The following is a 16,303-nucleotide window of genomic DNA, read 5'->3' as shown; positions in this document are numbered from 1 at the left end:
TCAGCTCTGCTTGATGCCCCTGGTTTGGTTTTTGGGCTTTAGCTTCTTTATCTACACTTCACATTTCTGGATTTTGGACCTGGACTTTGTTTTTGTAAGTTAACTTAATTTTTTTAAGTCTTTATTTTTGCTCTGTTTTACTTCCATCTGAATACCACCATTTGTAACAATAAGAGACATGTTTTATTTATTTATTTGATTTCTATCACACATTTGCTGGGTCTCCTACAGGTTGTGTCAAACTACAAACTGTAATTGTTGTTGCTTTCTCTCAACAATACCATTGTTTGCTTTACACTGTTCCTTGAATGGGTTTCTTTCCAGTTCACTGTTATACACTATATTCTTTTGGTCTACTGTACAATTCCAATAAAACACTAAAGTTTGATTTTTACCCTTTCAGGTTTGAGGTCATAGCATGACAAAACTATATAAAGAAGTTTTAAAGACAAAAGTGTTTTTGTAAGGTACTGTGTGTATTTATGGGATTTGGGGTTGGCGGCATTAATCTTAATAATTTAAGTCTGCAGTCCCTCTAATAGGTTCAGGCTTCAGTGTACCTGTTAGAGGTCCACTGAACCTCTAATAATTTTCTCTCAAATGAACAATGAGTCATTTGAGAGAAAAGGTCTGGATTATTTAATTACAAAGAAATGGCTGCGATGCAGAGGCTTAATATTCAGAAACCCTCCAATTCATACAGTTATTAAAGTTTAATTAGGTGTTTCTGAGTCATATCATTGAATATTTCATAAACAGGAACTTTTTAATTATTAATTTTTTACTTACAACGCGTAATATAGCAAGCGGTGTAACATTTGCAGACTACTTGAACTAAACCGATAAAGAATGTTTAAAAAATAAAATAAAATTCATCTGTGAGGTGTAATCAAAACAATTTTAAATTAAAGTCGATAAAGTGCGCTTTAATCCACTTAAAAAGAAGTTGGCTTTAATTCAAAGTCTGACAGGGCCACCGATAATTATTTCAAATGTCAGAAGAGATAACTTTTTTGTTGTTGTTTATTCTTGCACTTTCACAGTTGTCAAAGTGAGTGACGACCGCTGGAAAAGTCGTGCGGGGTCGATAGTGACTGGTTGCGATGACGCACAGGGAGTGATGCTGAGCGGCGGTGAGGTGATGCGAGAATGGTTGGTTGGTGGTGGAGGGGAGGAGGAGGGGAGTGGGCCAGCACTGGCGGGAGGGAGAGGTAGATGGGTAGATGGGTGGGTGGGGTGGGCGGTGGAATATGGAGAGAAAATAGCTCAAGAGGGCAGTGAGTGATTTTTGTGCTCATCATCTTCTGAAGAGAGTCGGAGCACCTGGGGCTGGCTCTGCAGATTATCCCCGGCAGATGTGAGCGCTCTCCGTCATGAGCGCACTTGGCTCTCCGCCCGCCGCCGCCGCCTCCCTGCGCGACTCGGCAGCAGGAACCGAGTCCAAACGCCGCTCAGCGCAGCAGCCGTCGGGATGCGGGAACAGACTCAAAGTTAGGTGAGTCTCCCAGATATGTTCATTTCAAATGTTTGTGAAGTATTTTTTGTTGTGCCTAATTTGCTTTCCTTTGTCCTGTCCTTAATGGTGCGTTTTTTAAATTTGTCTGCACTGGCATTTCATTTATGAATACTATTGTTTTAGAGGTTGAATTTACCTAAGCCAACTTGTATGTAGTTACCCATAAAAGTATGTAACGATATTATAATATATAATTGTATTAAATACTGGAAGAAATAATCTGAAGTTGTTGCGCTCGGTCATCCAAAGGCAACCTTCGCCTTTTAAATCAGAGTTCATCCCTTTTAAAACCAGTCTTTAACAACACTAAGTAACCTTTAAATTTAGAATGGATGTTAATGGTAACAGTGAAGTTTTCATTGGGCGTAGAGCGGAAAGGTCTGTGAGTGAGCTCTCTTGTGGCCACGGCCCCCGCTATCCATTTGTCATTTCATTGCGCTGGAAATGAACTTTCTGTCAGGTACCGTCCGGCGCCGGGCCCGCCTCTTATAGAGCTGGGATTTTCCTGCGCGCAGCGGTGAAGAGGTTGAGATTACAGCTGAGCCACGAACGCCTGTTTATCTCTGAGCAACTAAAATAAGTACAGACAGACAGCGCGGTCCAGCTGTCCACCGCCTCAACACGTTGTTGTGGACCTGACTGGAGAACTGCCAAACACGGAGCTTATACCTGTTTTTTTTTTTTTTTTTTTACTATTCCCTTCGGATCAGGCTGTGTGACAGCTTCTCTTGTGGGGGCTGCCCTGCAGTATGTTTGCCCTTTCTCTCATCTACCCCCATTGTAGATGTGTGTTCTTCTGAATGTTAAAGAGTAAAAATCTTCTGAATACTTAGTAGAAATGAAAACTCATTCTCCTGAAATACCAGCATCAAATGATTCCTAGTCTCATATTTGTGTAACTTTTTAAAAAAAATTTGGTTCCTTGCTCATATGCGACTTTTCCACGTCACTTTTGCACGTGTATTCCTTCCACTGCAAGTCGGATACCCTTAAATTAAACTTGATGCATCCTTCTGACTGAATTATTCTCAGTATGAATCTGTCTGTTTCTGTGAAGGCCTTGGGGATCTGTTTGAGAACATTTAACATAAACTGACACACTAATCAAAGAAAACAGCAAAGAGGCAGAGAAGCTGCAGAGATTTATGGCTCGGATGGAAGAATCTGTTGACACGACAACTGATGTGAGTTTTATTTCACACATTCAGCCTCAGGAAAAAGTGGCAAGAAGACAGCGTATGTAGAAAGAGTTGATAAGCAGTCCTGGAAGTGGTAGAAGCCACACACAGTGGGAAACAGCGAATGTTTCCCCTGCATGGTCAGATGAGACCAAATTTGAACTTTCTGGTTTACACGCCAAACAATATGTGCATGGGGAAAACTAATGCTCCTCATCCCTCTAACTGCACCATCTCCTCTGTGAAACGTGGTGGTGGAAGCATCATGCTGTGATGCTGTTCTGCAGAACAGGGTTGCGAAGAGCTGACAAAGTTGGAGGATTCACCTTCCAACAGGAAGCCCGGGCCTGTACGCCCCCTAAAGGCCTGCAGCTGCAATTGAAGCAAAAAGTGTTTCTAAAAGCTGCGCATAATCAGATAAGATACACACGCATGCCACACTTTTCAGCTTAATGTATGAAGACGTAATTATTTTAATATCAAATCATTTGAACAAAATAGTTTTCTGACAGATTGTGATTTTCTAATACAATGACCTTGTGTTATACCACAAGAGTCTTACATATTTTAAACTAAAGGGTCCTAATACTTCCAATGCTGCATAAAGATTTTAGTCTGATTGAGGAAACAGAAGCTCATTTTGGGATTTATGCAACTCTCATAAATCCCTTATGGGCATTGTTACAAGGTTTCTACTTTGACTTGTGTGGGTGATAGAAGCTTGAGGTGGTGTGTTTTGATGTCCATCCAATGGATTTTATTTATTTATTTTTTGCACATTGTGCCAGAAAAAGAGTTAACCTGCAAAAACATAGATAGATAGATAGATAGATAGATAGATAGATAGATAGATAGATAGATAGATAGATAGATAGATAGATAGATAGATAGATAGATAGATAGATAGATAGATAAACAAACTCTAAATACCTTTCCAGTCTTCAACAAAGCAGATTAGCAAAATCCAAACAAGCAACAATACTTTATTTTACTTTACTTGTCTAATCTACATTCGTTTAATCTGCACAAGCAGGATTAATTTTGTGTCCATCAATATGAGGAAGTTTTTGCCCATAACATGGAGATACTATGCTGGTGCGGCATCATTTACTTTTAGCAAAGCAATGCTCTCCTCATTGAAAGCAAATCTGAGTCAAAGACCAATTCCTTGTTTGTGTGCACAAACTTGTCGAATAAAGCTGAGTCTGATTCTGAAAGAAGAGATCGCCAGCTGATGCAAAGGGGGGTCTGTGTGCAAAAAAAACATAACATTTACCCAAGTAGCTGAAAATATATATCTTTTCTGATTAAAATGAACTCTTTTCATCCAGCAGCTTTCTCACGCTAGGAGTGTGTGACAACATCCTGGAGAGATGTGGCTTTGAAGTTTGATTATGCAGTGCCTTGCAAACAAATTTCTGCCTTGCCTCCACCAAGATCAGAGAATTTTATTGTCATTTTATGTGATAGACCAACACAAAGTAATGCGCAATTGTGAAGAGCAGGAACAATGGCGATTTAAAAAAAAAGAAAACATCATCTTTTCAATAGTGTGCTGTGTTCTGAAAATGTCAACGTAGTTTTCCAAATTCCTGTACCTCATGTTTTTAGTTTACTCGATAAGCAAGAGGAGTCTGCGCTCACACAGCTCTCACACCAACTGTAGTTCAGACGCCGCTTCTCGCCCACAGACTACACAAGGCTGAGCAACAGCTATAAGGAAAAGAAAAAGGAAACTACAAACCTGAAACAACAGGCAAAATTGTGGATGTTTCCTTTAAATATATATTTTTGTGTGTGTGATGAATGTGCCAGCTCTCTTTACACCCGATCTTCTGTCTCTTGTCACAGGCGCAGGAGGCTGCCGGAGAATGCTGCAGCTCAATGTGCCCCTGCATGCTATGGGAAGAGGCTATCTGTTAAGTGCTGCTCACCTCCCACTCGGCCCAAAAAAGTGGCTTCTCGTTCCAGCTTTTAATACAAAAGACTTAAAATTTGGGTCCGGAGTGACATTTTTATCTTTGGCAAGAGGATGCAAGGTACACCCGTGTGTCTATCCCCTTTGTAGTGCTTTTCTGTCAGCGCTTTGTACCAGCTGTATGATATCAGAAATAACATCGCAAATGTTTTCAAGATGGATTACCTGATTTCAACAAAGTAGGCTTCATTTGCATATTTTATTCTTCTCTCTCAGTAATTCTTGAAGCATCCTGGTGCATTGCCGGCATAATGGCTCATTTGCAGGAGGCCTCATCATTCAAATTATGTTTTGACAAGACTGCCTTGATGTGATCATTACTCTGATGGCTTTCACAAGAATGCCATGAAGCCCCTTTTTTTCTTCAGAGAACTAAAGTGAAGGTGCTGTGCTTTCCACGGACCCGTGTCCACCAACCAGCAGTGTTTTGGAGCTGATGGGTCCTGTGCTGGACAACATGATGACCCCGGCTTCTCTGACCCAGAACTGCACGAACTGCAGCCATATTTTCTTCCCAGAGCTCAGGGTGGTGAAGACTGTGGCTCTAGGGATGATTCTCGGTGTGTTCATCCTGTTTGGAGTGGTTGGAAACATCCTGGTCATCCTCTCTGTGGTTTGCCATCGCCACCTTCGGACGGTCACGCATTATTTTATTGTTAACCTGGCAGTGGCAGACCTGCTGCTGAGCTCCACCGTGCTACCCTTTTCAGCCGTTTTTGAGATTTTGGATCGCTGGGTGTTCGGACGGGCTTTTTGTAACGTTTGGGCGGCTGTGGACGTGCTCTGCTGCACGGCCTCCATCATGAGCCTCTGCGTGATTTCCGTGGACCGCTACATCGGTGTCAGTTATCCTCTGCGCTACCCCTCCATCATGACAAAGCGCAGGGCTCTTTTGGCAGTGATGCTGCTGTGGGTGCTCTCCATAATCATATCCATTGGACCCTTATTTGGTTGGAAGGAACCGGAGCCGGAGGACGAGTCCATCTGCAAGATCACAGAGGAACCAGGATACGCGATCTTCTCAGCCGTCGGCTCCTTCTACCTCCCCCTGACCATCATTCTGGTCATGTACTGTCGAGTTTATGTCGTCGCTCACAGAGAGAGCCAGGGCCTCCGAGAGGGCCACAAGACGGAGAAGTCAGACTCAGAGCAGGTGATTCTCAGGATCCACCGTGGAAACACAACCGCACTGGAGGAGGAGTCCCTGCGCAGCCGCACGCATTTCGCCTTGAGGTTACTCAAGTTTTCACGTGAGAAGAAAGCTGCAAAGACTCTGGGTATTGTGGTTGGCTGCTTTGTGTTGTGCTGGCTGCCGTTCTTCCTGGTGTTACCAATTGGTGAGTATTTTCATCTTTACCTTGGACGCAATGTTGGTGAAGATTTCCACCATGTGGCTAAACATATCAACAGGATAAGATAGAAATAATACTGTTTAATCAGACCAGATTGTGCATTAGGTTTACTATTTGGATGTAAAAGAAATCTATTTATATATACACTGCTCAAAAAAATAAAGGGAACACTTAAACAGGTGTTTAACACTTAAAGTGTTCCCTTTATTTTTTTGAGCAGTATATTATTCTGAAAAAAGATATACTCAGAAGTTGTAGCTTAAATAAACACCTACTTCTACTCCTGTTACAACCTCTTAACCACAATACTGTATTTGAAAGGCAGCCTATGCACGAAAAGCTGGATCTTTCTTAGCCGCTTGTGATAACATCACTTGATTTCAGCGTTTTTTTTGTCCTTGAGGATCTGCGTTTCAGTGAAATATTTTCAAGGTGGGATCTTGACTCTCAGCAACTCTCGATGGCCACTGGTCCTTTGCGATAAAAGCTGTAATTAACTTGAGGATTAGCTTTGCCTTCCCTGAATTAGAGGAAAGCGCTAACAATGCCAGCTCAATGATCTTCCAGTTTACGGTGGCAGGTTGAAATGGGTAACACAGTTCCTCACGTTTGTCATGCCTGTAGCCACAACGCAACCTATATGTGGTTCTCGTCCAATTACGCCTATAGTTACATCCGAGTCTACTCTTGGAGAACTATTCACCTTCTGGATTAATTAATTGGACAGATCCCACTCATTGATTTATTCTGCTGCCAGGGCTTTTAAGTGCTTCCTCGTTTAATGGTCAGAGATTTTTAATTGAATCACTCCTTTGTGGCTTCAGGCAGGAGTTCCAAGATTTCCAACAAGCATGCAGCTTCCAGAGCACAGCACACTTGTAAATGTAAGGCTAGACAACCTATAAATAGCCCGTATAAATCTTTCATATCTCTGACGTCCTCCTGTCCTTACTATCTGTAAACAAGCTCCAAGAATTTCAGACCGACATACATTTAAAACGTGGACCCTTGTCTGAGATGTCAAGCCAGCTCTCTGCTCCAGCTTGCACTGTCTTTGTGACTCACCTCGTTCAGTGCCACCCCTTCAGTGACAGATAAGACCATCACAATGGAACCTTACATGACAAGACTAGCATGCATGGAATGGAAATAAATCTCCTGCTTTTCCATCCTCATGCGAGTGAGATGGAAATTCGAAGCCGGTCAATACGAACCTTGACAAATCTTGTTGTTCTTGTTGTTGTTCCATGGTCTCATGCTGGTAAGTATAGCTGACCATTTGGTTGTGTACTTTCTGACTGGTAGGCGAGTATAAAAGCCCACGCTGAAAAATGCTCCGCGCTGACACTGGTGTCACTTCTCATACCACATGCCACATATGTCCGTCGACAATGATAGATTTAGCTATGACTCACCAAGCAGCGGTATTGTACTGACACAGAGCTGGACTGTCTATGATTGACCGACATTTATCTGTCACTAGACAGAAAAAAAAAAAAAAGATTTGGGACGGTTGGATCACGGTTGAGATCCTAAAATAAACAAGTTGTTAGGCCTTGTTTATTTGAGGGCTGTCCTTCTCGCCCCTTGACATTTCAGAAGTTCCTCTTCTGTGTTATTTCATGGCGTAAAATAATGCTAAATAAAATAAGAGCTTTACTTACTGGCAAAACAAAAAAGAAGACATCATGTAATAATTTAGTAGCCTACATTTTGCTCTGTGTGTTCTTCTAAATTGCTTTTACAAGGTCTTCCTGGTTTCTCTGTTTACTGAATTTTGCCGTTAGCTCTGGCGGAGCTGCAGAGACTCATGTGGGAGAATTTGTTGACAGGCAACAATTAGACATGAATCATGCCTTTTGGGAAAGAGTGGCAAGAATAGAGCCTTTGTTGAAAGAAAGGTGGAAGAAATTATGCCTGCAAGAAAATGGGGCATAGCAGGCATGTGGAAAAAGGTGCTGTAGTCAGGTTGGCATAAAGTGTTACTGTCTTGCCAATGAGCTAATATTAGCATCAAAATACTTAGATTATTGAATATATTAATTAGGTAATATAATTTATTTAATAATCAATTAAGCAATCTGGTTACGAGTCTGATGTGGATTCTCGATCTTCTCAGGAAATAATCAGTGAATAGGCATTTAAAAAGCCTTATCAATCATTCACTCGTGTCTAACAAACCAAACCAACTCAAATTGAAGAACGAGCAATGAAGAACAAAGAGAAAGCTCAAATGAACACCTTATTAGACTTTAGCAAAACCTTTTATGAAAAGATCTTCCTTTTCAGCCTTATCTGATCTAAGAAAGAAAGCGAACGAGCAGGTTTGAAGTTCTGTCCTTATCTAGTTACTTATCAGCAGAATAGCGCAGAGTTCTCCATCCTCATCTCCATGGAAACGTCCCTTGCTTTCAGGATCTCAGGCTATCAGTCAGCAGACAGGATAGGAGTCCGTCTCTTCAGCTCTTTGCTTCTCACCGAAGCATCTCGGCCCGCCGCCCCTTCGACAGGGCAGGGTTGCTTGGAGAAATCAGAGAAGGTAACAGGTGACTTGTCCAATATGCCTGGGTGTTTGGGGTCCGGATTGGACCGGATCTCAATATGACAGCGGTTAGATAATGACTACTGGCTCAAGTCATGAACGATTCCCCCAGCTGATGGTAAGAGTCGTACAGAAGAGTGTCATTTCTCCCAGGAAAGCTCTTAGAAAAAGAAGGATTCAGGAATGTGACAGGCAGAGAAACAGGTGATGCCGATGAAAACAAAACAAGGAATTTCAACAGTGAATGGAGTGCATGGCAGCTTGTCTTGATGAGAGAGGAGCTGCACACATTTCAATAGTTCTGGTACTATTATTATTATTATTATTATTATTATTGTTGTTGTTGTTGTTGTTTGGCTTCCAATGTCCTTCCAACCCTCCTAGGCTTCCTGCCATGTCCTGCACTCGAGTTGAATTAGATCCATATCAGGAGGCAGTCGGTATGATGAGTTGGTGCGGATGTTAAAGCCTCGAGGGACAAATCCTCAACTAAACTTTTTCAAGGACATTGATGTTTTCACATCAATGTAAAAGCCCAGTAAAAGCCCCCAAGGTTGTCATAGTTGTCAAAACACTTTAGAACACCTTAGATGAGCTTTATTGTTGTACTAATATCATTTAAATTCTTTCTAATCAGGAAATCGGTGCCCTTCTTTATCAATTCAACACATTGACTTCTAAAATTCGAGCCTGGCAGGTGCTACACAAAGATGTACAAATATTTTTGTGACCGATTTGATGGGAATGTGGAGCTTGAGAATGACACAAAGGTTCACCTTTCAGTCGGACCGCAGCCCTAAACATACAGCCAGAGCTGCAATGCAATGGCTTAGATCAAATTACTTCCATGTGTTCAGAAATCCAAAATACCACCTAAATGAAAGATTAGAATCTGAAAAAGTTGAGAATTTATGTTTTCCAATCCATTTTTGAACAGAACAATAGGTTATAAATTGGATTTCTAGATGAAAAACGCTAGAAGAGCGCTAACTCAACCTAGCAACAATTACAACGAAAGACGACACATTGTAAGGTATTGACACACGGGTGCAAATACCAATACACATTGCATTTTTCTTTTCACTTATTTATTTGTGAGAAAACAGAAAACCGCAACTTATTTCCCTTCAATTTCATTATTACTTTTGGATCGAACTGTGTTTCACTGAGCCAAATGATGGAAAGGTGGCTAATTCACACATTGCTTCTTTGCTGACGGCTTCGGATTTTATGTCTCATGACTCATGACAGATTCTATATCAGATAACCCCCTCAAGTCATCATCTTGATACCCTCAAGACAGATATCTGCACTAACTGCCCACCTGAGGATAGCATCAATCACCGCAGCCCTCCACTAAAATCCCAGCCCATGTATTGCTCATCTTTCTGTCTTGATGAAATTCACCAACATGCAATAAAACTGATTGCCTGGGTTCAGACCTTTAAATCCGACCTTTAGATCTGTCCAGTCCAAAGACTTGACTGATTTGCCTGGCACAGTGAGATGAAACAATTGCTTTGTGTGTAAAAAAACAAAAAAAAAGGAGAGCCCCATCTGAACCAGTGACCCAGAGGCTAAAGTACACAAGCTGATGGATAAATGGAGGAAAATACTGATTTGGTTTTATTATTTTTCCTGTGTATTTTCTGAAACGGCTGCAAAAAAATAGATATACTGTGGCCTGACTACACATCAGCTTAAATAAATCCAGTGACGATGTGGGCTTTTGGTGATGGGTTTTGGAAAGGCTATTGTAATTCCCCCATGGAAATCAGTCAGAGATGGAGGAAACTAAAACATTCTGCCCGATATTAAGAACAACAAAAAGCCAGCTGTCCAAAAAGTAAAGGAAATTATACATATTTATAAACCTATGACGGCATTTCTAAAGTCAGACAATAGGAAAAGAAGATTAGACGGTTTCCTCCATTTATTCTTTGTTAAGTTAAGAGGTTTTGAAAATTAGTCGTATCCCTGTCAGTTTTAGATGTTCTGTAAGATGATTTTCACTCAATCCAGAAGTTTGGTTCCCAAAGAAAATTCAAGATGACGCAAGAATTTTTTTATTATTGTATGTATAATTTATTCAAAAACAGTTACAAAATTATTTAGATTCTTCTCCATATTCAAAGGGAAAAAAAAAATCTTATTAGGATTACAGAAATCAAACCATTGTGATAACTGCGGAGCAGCCTTTGTGCATTTTTTTCTGCTGGTATTTTGAGGATTTTTCTTTGGTGATGAGCTCCTCATCTTCTAGGTTGGAAGGCCTCCCTGCCAACACCCTAATGATGGCTTTCTCATTCACACGCAGGGCTGCTACTATTAAATAGGTTTCACTAATAATAATTATTATTATTGTGTTTACATTATAAACTGGGTTAGTATCTTCTACACTGAGTTATCACGCGACAAAGTTTGTATTACTAGAACTGCAGCATCTATGAGTGAATTCTAAGGAATATTGATCATTTTCTTAACCGTGACATGCAAAAACATAGAAAATCGTTCCAGATTCAACATGTTACTGTAACCTCAAAAACACAAAACAGAACAACTTTACTGATTTTCTTTCAACATCTGTCAACCATCCAAAACCTTGTTATTTACATCTATGACAGTGTAATGTCTGCGACCCTACAGTAGATAAAAATTTGGCTTATGCTGCTTTAAAAAAAATAAATAAATAAAATAATAATAATAATAACAATTGACTAGGTCTTTATGTTTGTACTGCATTTTGTATAACCTTTTTTTTTTTTTTTGGTGTGCAACAATCCCCTGCTCCTTTGTATTATTATATCTTTCAAAGAGTTCATGTTTTGGTGGCTGCATGATTAAAATCTCAATAGCTACAACAAACAACCCGTGGCAAAACAAACCGGTGTTACACAACAGCCTCTGCCGAAGCATGTCGTCTGTTTGAAGGTTTCAAGAACACAAAATTACAGAGACACAATACGTTTATCTAACAGCTGTAACAGCCCTCTGTTTTTGCAAAACAAAAAAACAAAAAGAGAAAGAAGAATCTATCAGGAATACCAACAATGATCGAATTGTTCTCTGCTAAAGCCGTCTATAGCAATAGAAAATCATTTGCTCGCAGACTATCCTCTTTTCAGATATTCATTCATGATTACATCACCGTCTTATATTTACAGAGCTCAGATTTCTTTTTTTTTCTACCAGTAACAGCTTGCAATAAAGCATTTCACTGAAAGCTTTTACCATTCCAGCTGAGAGAACGGATATCAGCCTGAGAGGTGTAGTGCAAGCAGACAGGGCTTTAAATTATTTTAATGCTTCATTATCTCCCACTGAATACTTGCCACGTATTCAGTGGGAATACTTATAAAAAGACAAGCAGAGCTGCATATAATACCCCCCCTTTAAGCCGTTTCCTATGCTTCTTCATTAAGGATCCCACTCATATTCGTGAGTACTTCCTCTAATCAAGAGAAGCACAGTCTATTACTGCAAATCTATTAAAACACCACATCTGAGGCTGAGTCATGAGGTTATATTTAGAGAAAATTTTATGAAATAAAAATAACATGTCGTTAACTTTAATTTTAAAAAGGAAATGACTTATCGCTGTGGCTGCAGTTCACGTGTTGCTTTATGGAAATTTATCTGCGGAGAGGCACTGGCAATGGAAACTGGAGGTTTTAATTTAAATCCAAATCACCTCAAGTGAGCTCGCAGCATGGCCAGGGCTAATACTGATTAGTTTACCACTTTGCCTGTACAAGCACCTGCTCTCAAATTATTAATCAAACTAGTTTGGGGGATTTGTTGAGCTTTCCTTTATGAAAGTTTTATTTAATTTTTATTTAGTATTTATTTATTAGACTGCTGGTTGGCATATCTTTTGTCTGTATAAAAGTTTTCTTTTTTTTTAATTAAGACACAATTGCACAGTTTTTCCTCTCTGTATCAATGAATAAATACACATATAATAAGATTCTGCATGGCAGAGATGTTTCTAAAGTTTTCTAAAACGACAGCAACAAAAATAACTACAGCATATCTTATTAACAAGACAAATTATAGTTCACCTACTTTCTTTAAAATGTATTTTAAGAGCAAAACATCTTTAAACAGCCTCTCTCTTGTTATTAATCATTTATAAGAGTAGACTATCTTACAGTCGCTTACGGTGACTGTAAGAGAGGGAAAAGAGCTCTCAGCGTTGCACAGCTTCACTGCTAAAATAGGTTTTCACCAATATTTTTAAAATGAAGGCATCTTGATTACATGGTTAAGATTTTTTATCTGTCATTAACATCTTATATTAGAGATAAATGTGATTAGCACATTGAGTGCTGTTAGTGGGCCTGTGCCCTGTGGAGTAATTACATCCCAGCATTAATTCTGTGAATTCCATTATATTGCCAACATTTAAAGTCAAGAGTATACCTTGTTAACTTGTTCTATTCAAACTGGAAGACCATTACTTTAAATTTATACCCCCTTGAGGCCCACGGCATTCACTGCAGTTGTTCTTTCAAACAATGGATGTTGCTCCGTTTCACAGAGGTTGGGGTTGTCTGCTTAGAAAGCAGACAACCCCAAAATTAAAACCTTGACCTCATACTGCAAGTAAATTTAGCACTGAAAGTGTCCGCATCATCTCTGCTACTGCTTGTTTGTCTGTAGATCTTTGTTGCTTCTTTCTTCTGAACTCCTCTGTGTCACCTGTCGCTGCAGGCTCCATATTCCCCGCATACAGACCTTCAGACACGGTCTTCAAGATCACCTTCTGGCTCGGCTACTTCAACAGCTGCATCAACCCCATCATCTACCCGTGCTCCAACCAGGAGTTCAAAAAGGCTTTTCAGAGTTTACTCGGAGTTCACTGTCTGAGGATGACTCCCAGACCACACCACCACCATCTGAGCACAAGTCAAAGTCAAACCCAAGGTCACAGCCAGGGCCTCACTCTGAGCCTCGACAGCAGGGGGGCTCCCTGCAGACTCAGCCCCTCCTCGTCGGTGGCCCTTTCCAGGACTCCTTCCTCCAGGGACAGCAGGGAATGGAAAGTCTTTTCCGTGGGCCCCATCAGCGGCGGGGAGGGGCCGGCCGATACGAGCAGAGCCAACGTGGTGAAGCTGTGCAACAAGAGCCTCCGCCGCAACTGCTGCTGCGTCCTCAGTCCTGAGACTCCCCCACAAGAAGCCGCTGTTGTTGGAGACCTTCCGACGATTAAAATCCACCAACTTTCTCTGTCGGATAAAGGAGAGCCTGTGTAGCCTGCTGTTGTAAGATGCACTTTTCTGGACTCTTATTTAAAGTCCAAGATGAGAGACTATGTTTTATTTTAATACTGTTGCTGCTTTGAAGCTGAAATTTACCTCAACTTTAAAATTGTTCCTTTAATTCATTTTCTGCTGTTGGGTTTGACTTGGCTAAGAAGGCAACAAGAAGAAGGTTATTTTTTTTCGTCCAACATGTCAATGAAAATGATCTAAAATCCCTTTGGTGAGGTGGACCAGCAAATCAAAGCATTCCAAGATGTTTACATACACATTGGGTATAAAATGTATGCGCATCCTGTTAAAATGACAGACTTTCTGATGTAAAAACGAGAGCGAGATCAGTAATATCAGGACATTTTCGACCTTTAATGTGACCTATGACCTGTACAGCTGATTTAAAACACAAACTGAAATATTTCAAAGGGGGGAAAAATAATCTAAACAATTGATGTGCACACTCTCTAATTGTATTATGTTTTTGTCTTCCGAATTGTCCCCTACATTCAAATGATGCTGACCAGGAGTCACAAGCTGCTCATTTAAAGTGCCAAACCTGACAAAGTTGACTTGTACTAGAAGATATTTTCTCATCTTTCTTTAGTTGCAACTCACAGCAAAAATCAAAGTCTGCCAAGAGCTTCCCAAGCGTCAGAAAAATCAGATTGCCAAAAAGGTATCAGTCAGGAGAGAACTACCAGGCATTAAATATACCACAAAACACGGTGAAGCCAGTCATCAAGTGGATAAATTGAAGTGTAAGTGTATTACTAAAAACTAGATGCCCTTCCAAAATAAATAAAACGATACGGAGACAAGTGGTCGGGAAGGAAGCAACACTAACTGCAAGAAATGTTACTGCAAGTATAGGCTGTTGTGGACTGTCATGCTCTTATATCAGGGTTACATTGTAATGTGGCAAGAAGGCAGCATTTTCTTTCAAAGACAAATTTGTATTGTATTGCTGCTAAATTTTGTAAAAATACATTTAATGTCCTCTAAAAGCGTGAGGATATATGCATTGGCACCAGATTAAGATACCTTTTTGTTCATAGTTCCGACAAAAAAAACAACAACAAACAAAACAAACACAGAACATCATTAATAGAATACAATATTCATAAGCCATCAGCAATACTACACGTTAATGTTTGTACAAACTCTTTGGACTTATATTACAAAGCTGAAGAGGAATAAGAACATCATCATTCGACACAGAAATGCTTAAATAGTAAAAGGTGCTTAAACAAAGTATTGGTTTCATTCGGCACCACATATTCAGCTGTACAAGAAGAATTTCAGAAATGATTTATCTCATGTCCTTACAGAAACAGAAATCTGACATTTTAACAGCAGTGTGTGGACTTTTTGTACGCGCTCTATTTTCCATTAAAGGAGAGAGGTTTAAATGTGTAAACGTGTAAATATGAAGGTTTAATCTACTGCATGGTTTCAAATGACATATTTGGAAAAAAAAAAAAAAGACGCTGGTGCTCCTGATGTTTCCAAAGTTTTCCTGAAGCTGCTCATCTTGTGAAAATGTTTGCGTCCGCAGTACAAACCGAGGAACCTCACATGCTTCCATGTCACAATAAATTCCTACGACATGTTTCCCACGGGAGGAGGATCTCTGAGGACGTTATTGAGCTCCTGTTGCTTGTTGTCGTCTCTGCGTTGTTTCTTCTTGTGGGTTAATTTACTATACAGATTTGCCTCTTTACTTTGTCCATCGCATTCCCACAGTGTGATGAATCTTGTGAGCGGGGCCAGATGGATCCCTTAATGCACTACTCTGGAATTTTAACTGACCTTGTGGTTTGCTGGCCTCAATCCTGACCAACCTCAAGCCTCTTAAAAAAAAATCTGCCAGATTTAGAGATGTCAGGATAAACTCTCACACAGTCTCAGACATTCTTCTCTCAGGCCGCGCTCCCCTTTTCTATCGCTGTCAGTTCTGATAACCGTCGACGGATTGCGATTCTGGCCCTGGGTGGGCCCCTCTTTCTCTTTCCCTATAAATCAAGTTCAAACCAGAGATTTACATACAAAGACAAATTGTTTCCTCACTGTCTGACATCAACTCAGACTCTCCCTGCTTTAGGTCAGCTAGGCTCTCCACAATATTTTTATTTTATTTAAATGCCAGAATAATAGTAGATTTCTGTAGAGAAATGTTTATTTCTTCCTTTAACTCCAGAGATTGTTTTATCAGTATCTGTGTGACTCCCGCAGCAGAAACACCCAAACCGCGTCATGCTCTCTCACCTCTGCACTTTAAAGCTGAGGTGATGTTTTTCAGGATCGCAAACATCACTGTTGTCCCGCCAAAATGTAGCAACGATATTAACGGCCAAAGTCTTGAATTTTATTTTTAATTAGAGAACGGAACATGTCTTGATAATTAAGGTCTTTGTCTTAGTGGTCATGTGTGAACTATAATGTTGATTTTTAGGTTGCTTTTGGAGTAATGGCTTCCTGC

General features: G+C 40.3%; 1 protein-coding gene across 1 annotated transcript; it reads left to right on the top strand.

Moving 5' to 3' along the window:
- The first annotated feature begins 1,267 nt into the window (after positions 1-1,267).
- Positions 1,268-15,445, top strand: adra1aa (adrenoceptor alpha 1Aa). The gene is made up of 3 exons (XM_028032784.1): positions 1,268-1,495; positions 4,546-6,009; positions 13,280-15,445. Exons 2-3 carry the CDS (start codon positions 5,109-5,111, stop codon positions 13,819-13,821), a joined length of 1,443 nt encoding a protein of 480 aa, XP_027888585.1. The 5' UTR covers positions 1,268-1,495; positions 4,546-5,108; the 3' UTR covers positions 13,822-15,445.
- Positions 15,446-16,303: the final 858 nt, after the last annotated feature.

Source organism: Xiphophorus couchianus, chromosome 12, assembly GCF_001444195.1.
Source record: "Xiphophorus couchianus chromosome 12, X_couchianus-1.0, whole genome shotgun sequence".
Lineage (NCBI taxonomy): Eukaryota > Metazoa > Chordata > Actinopteri > Cyprinodontiformes > Poeciliidae > Xiphophorus > Xiphophorus couchianus.
This window is presented reverse-complemented; position numbering and strand designations above follow the sequence as displayed.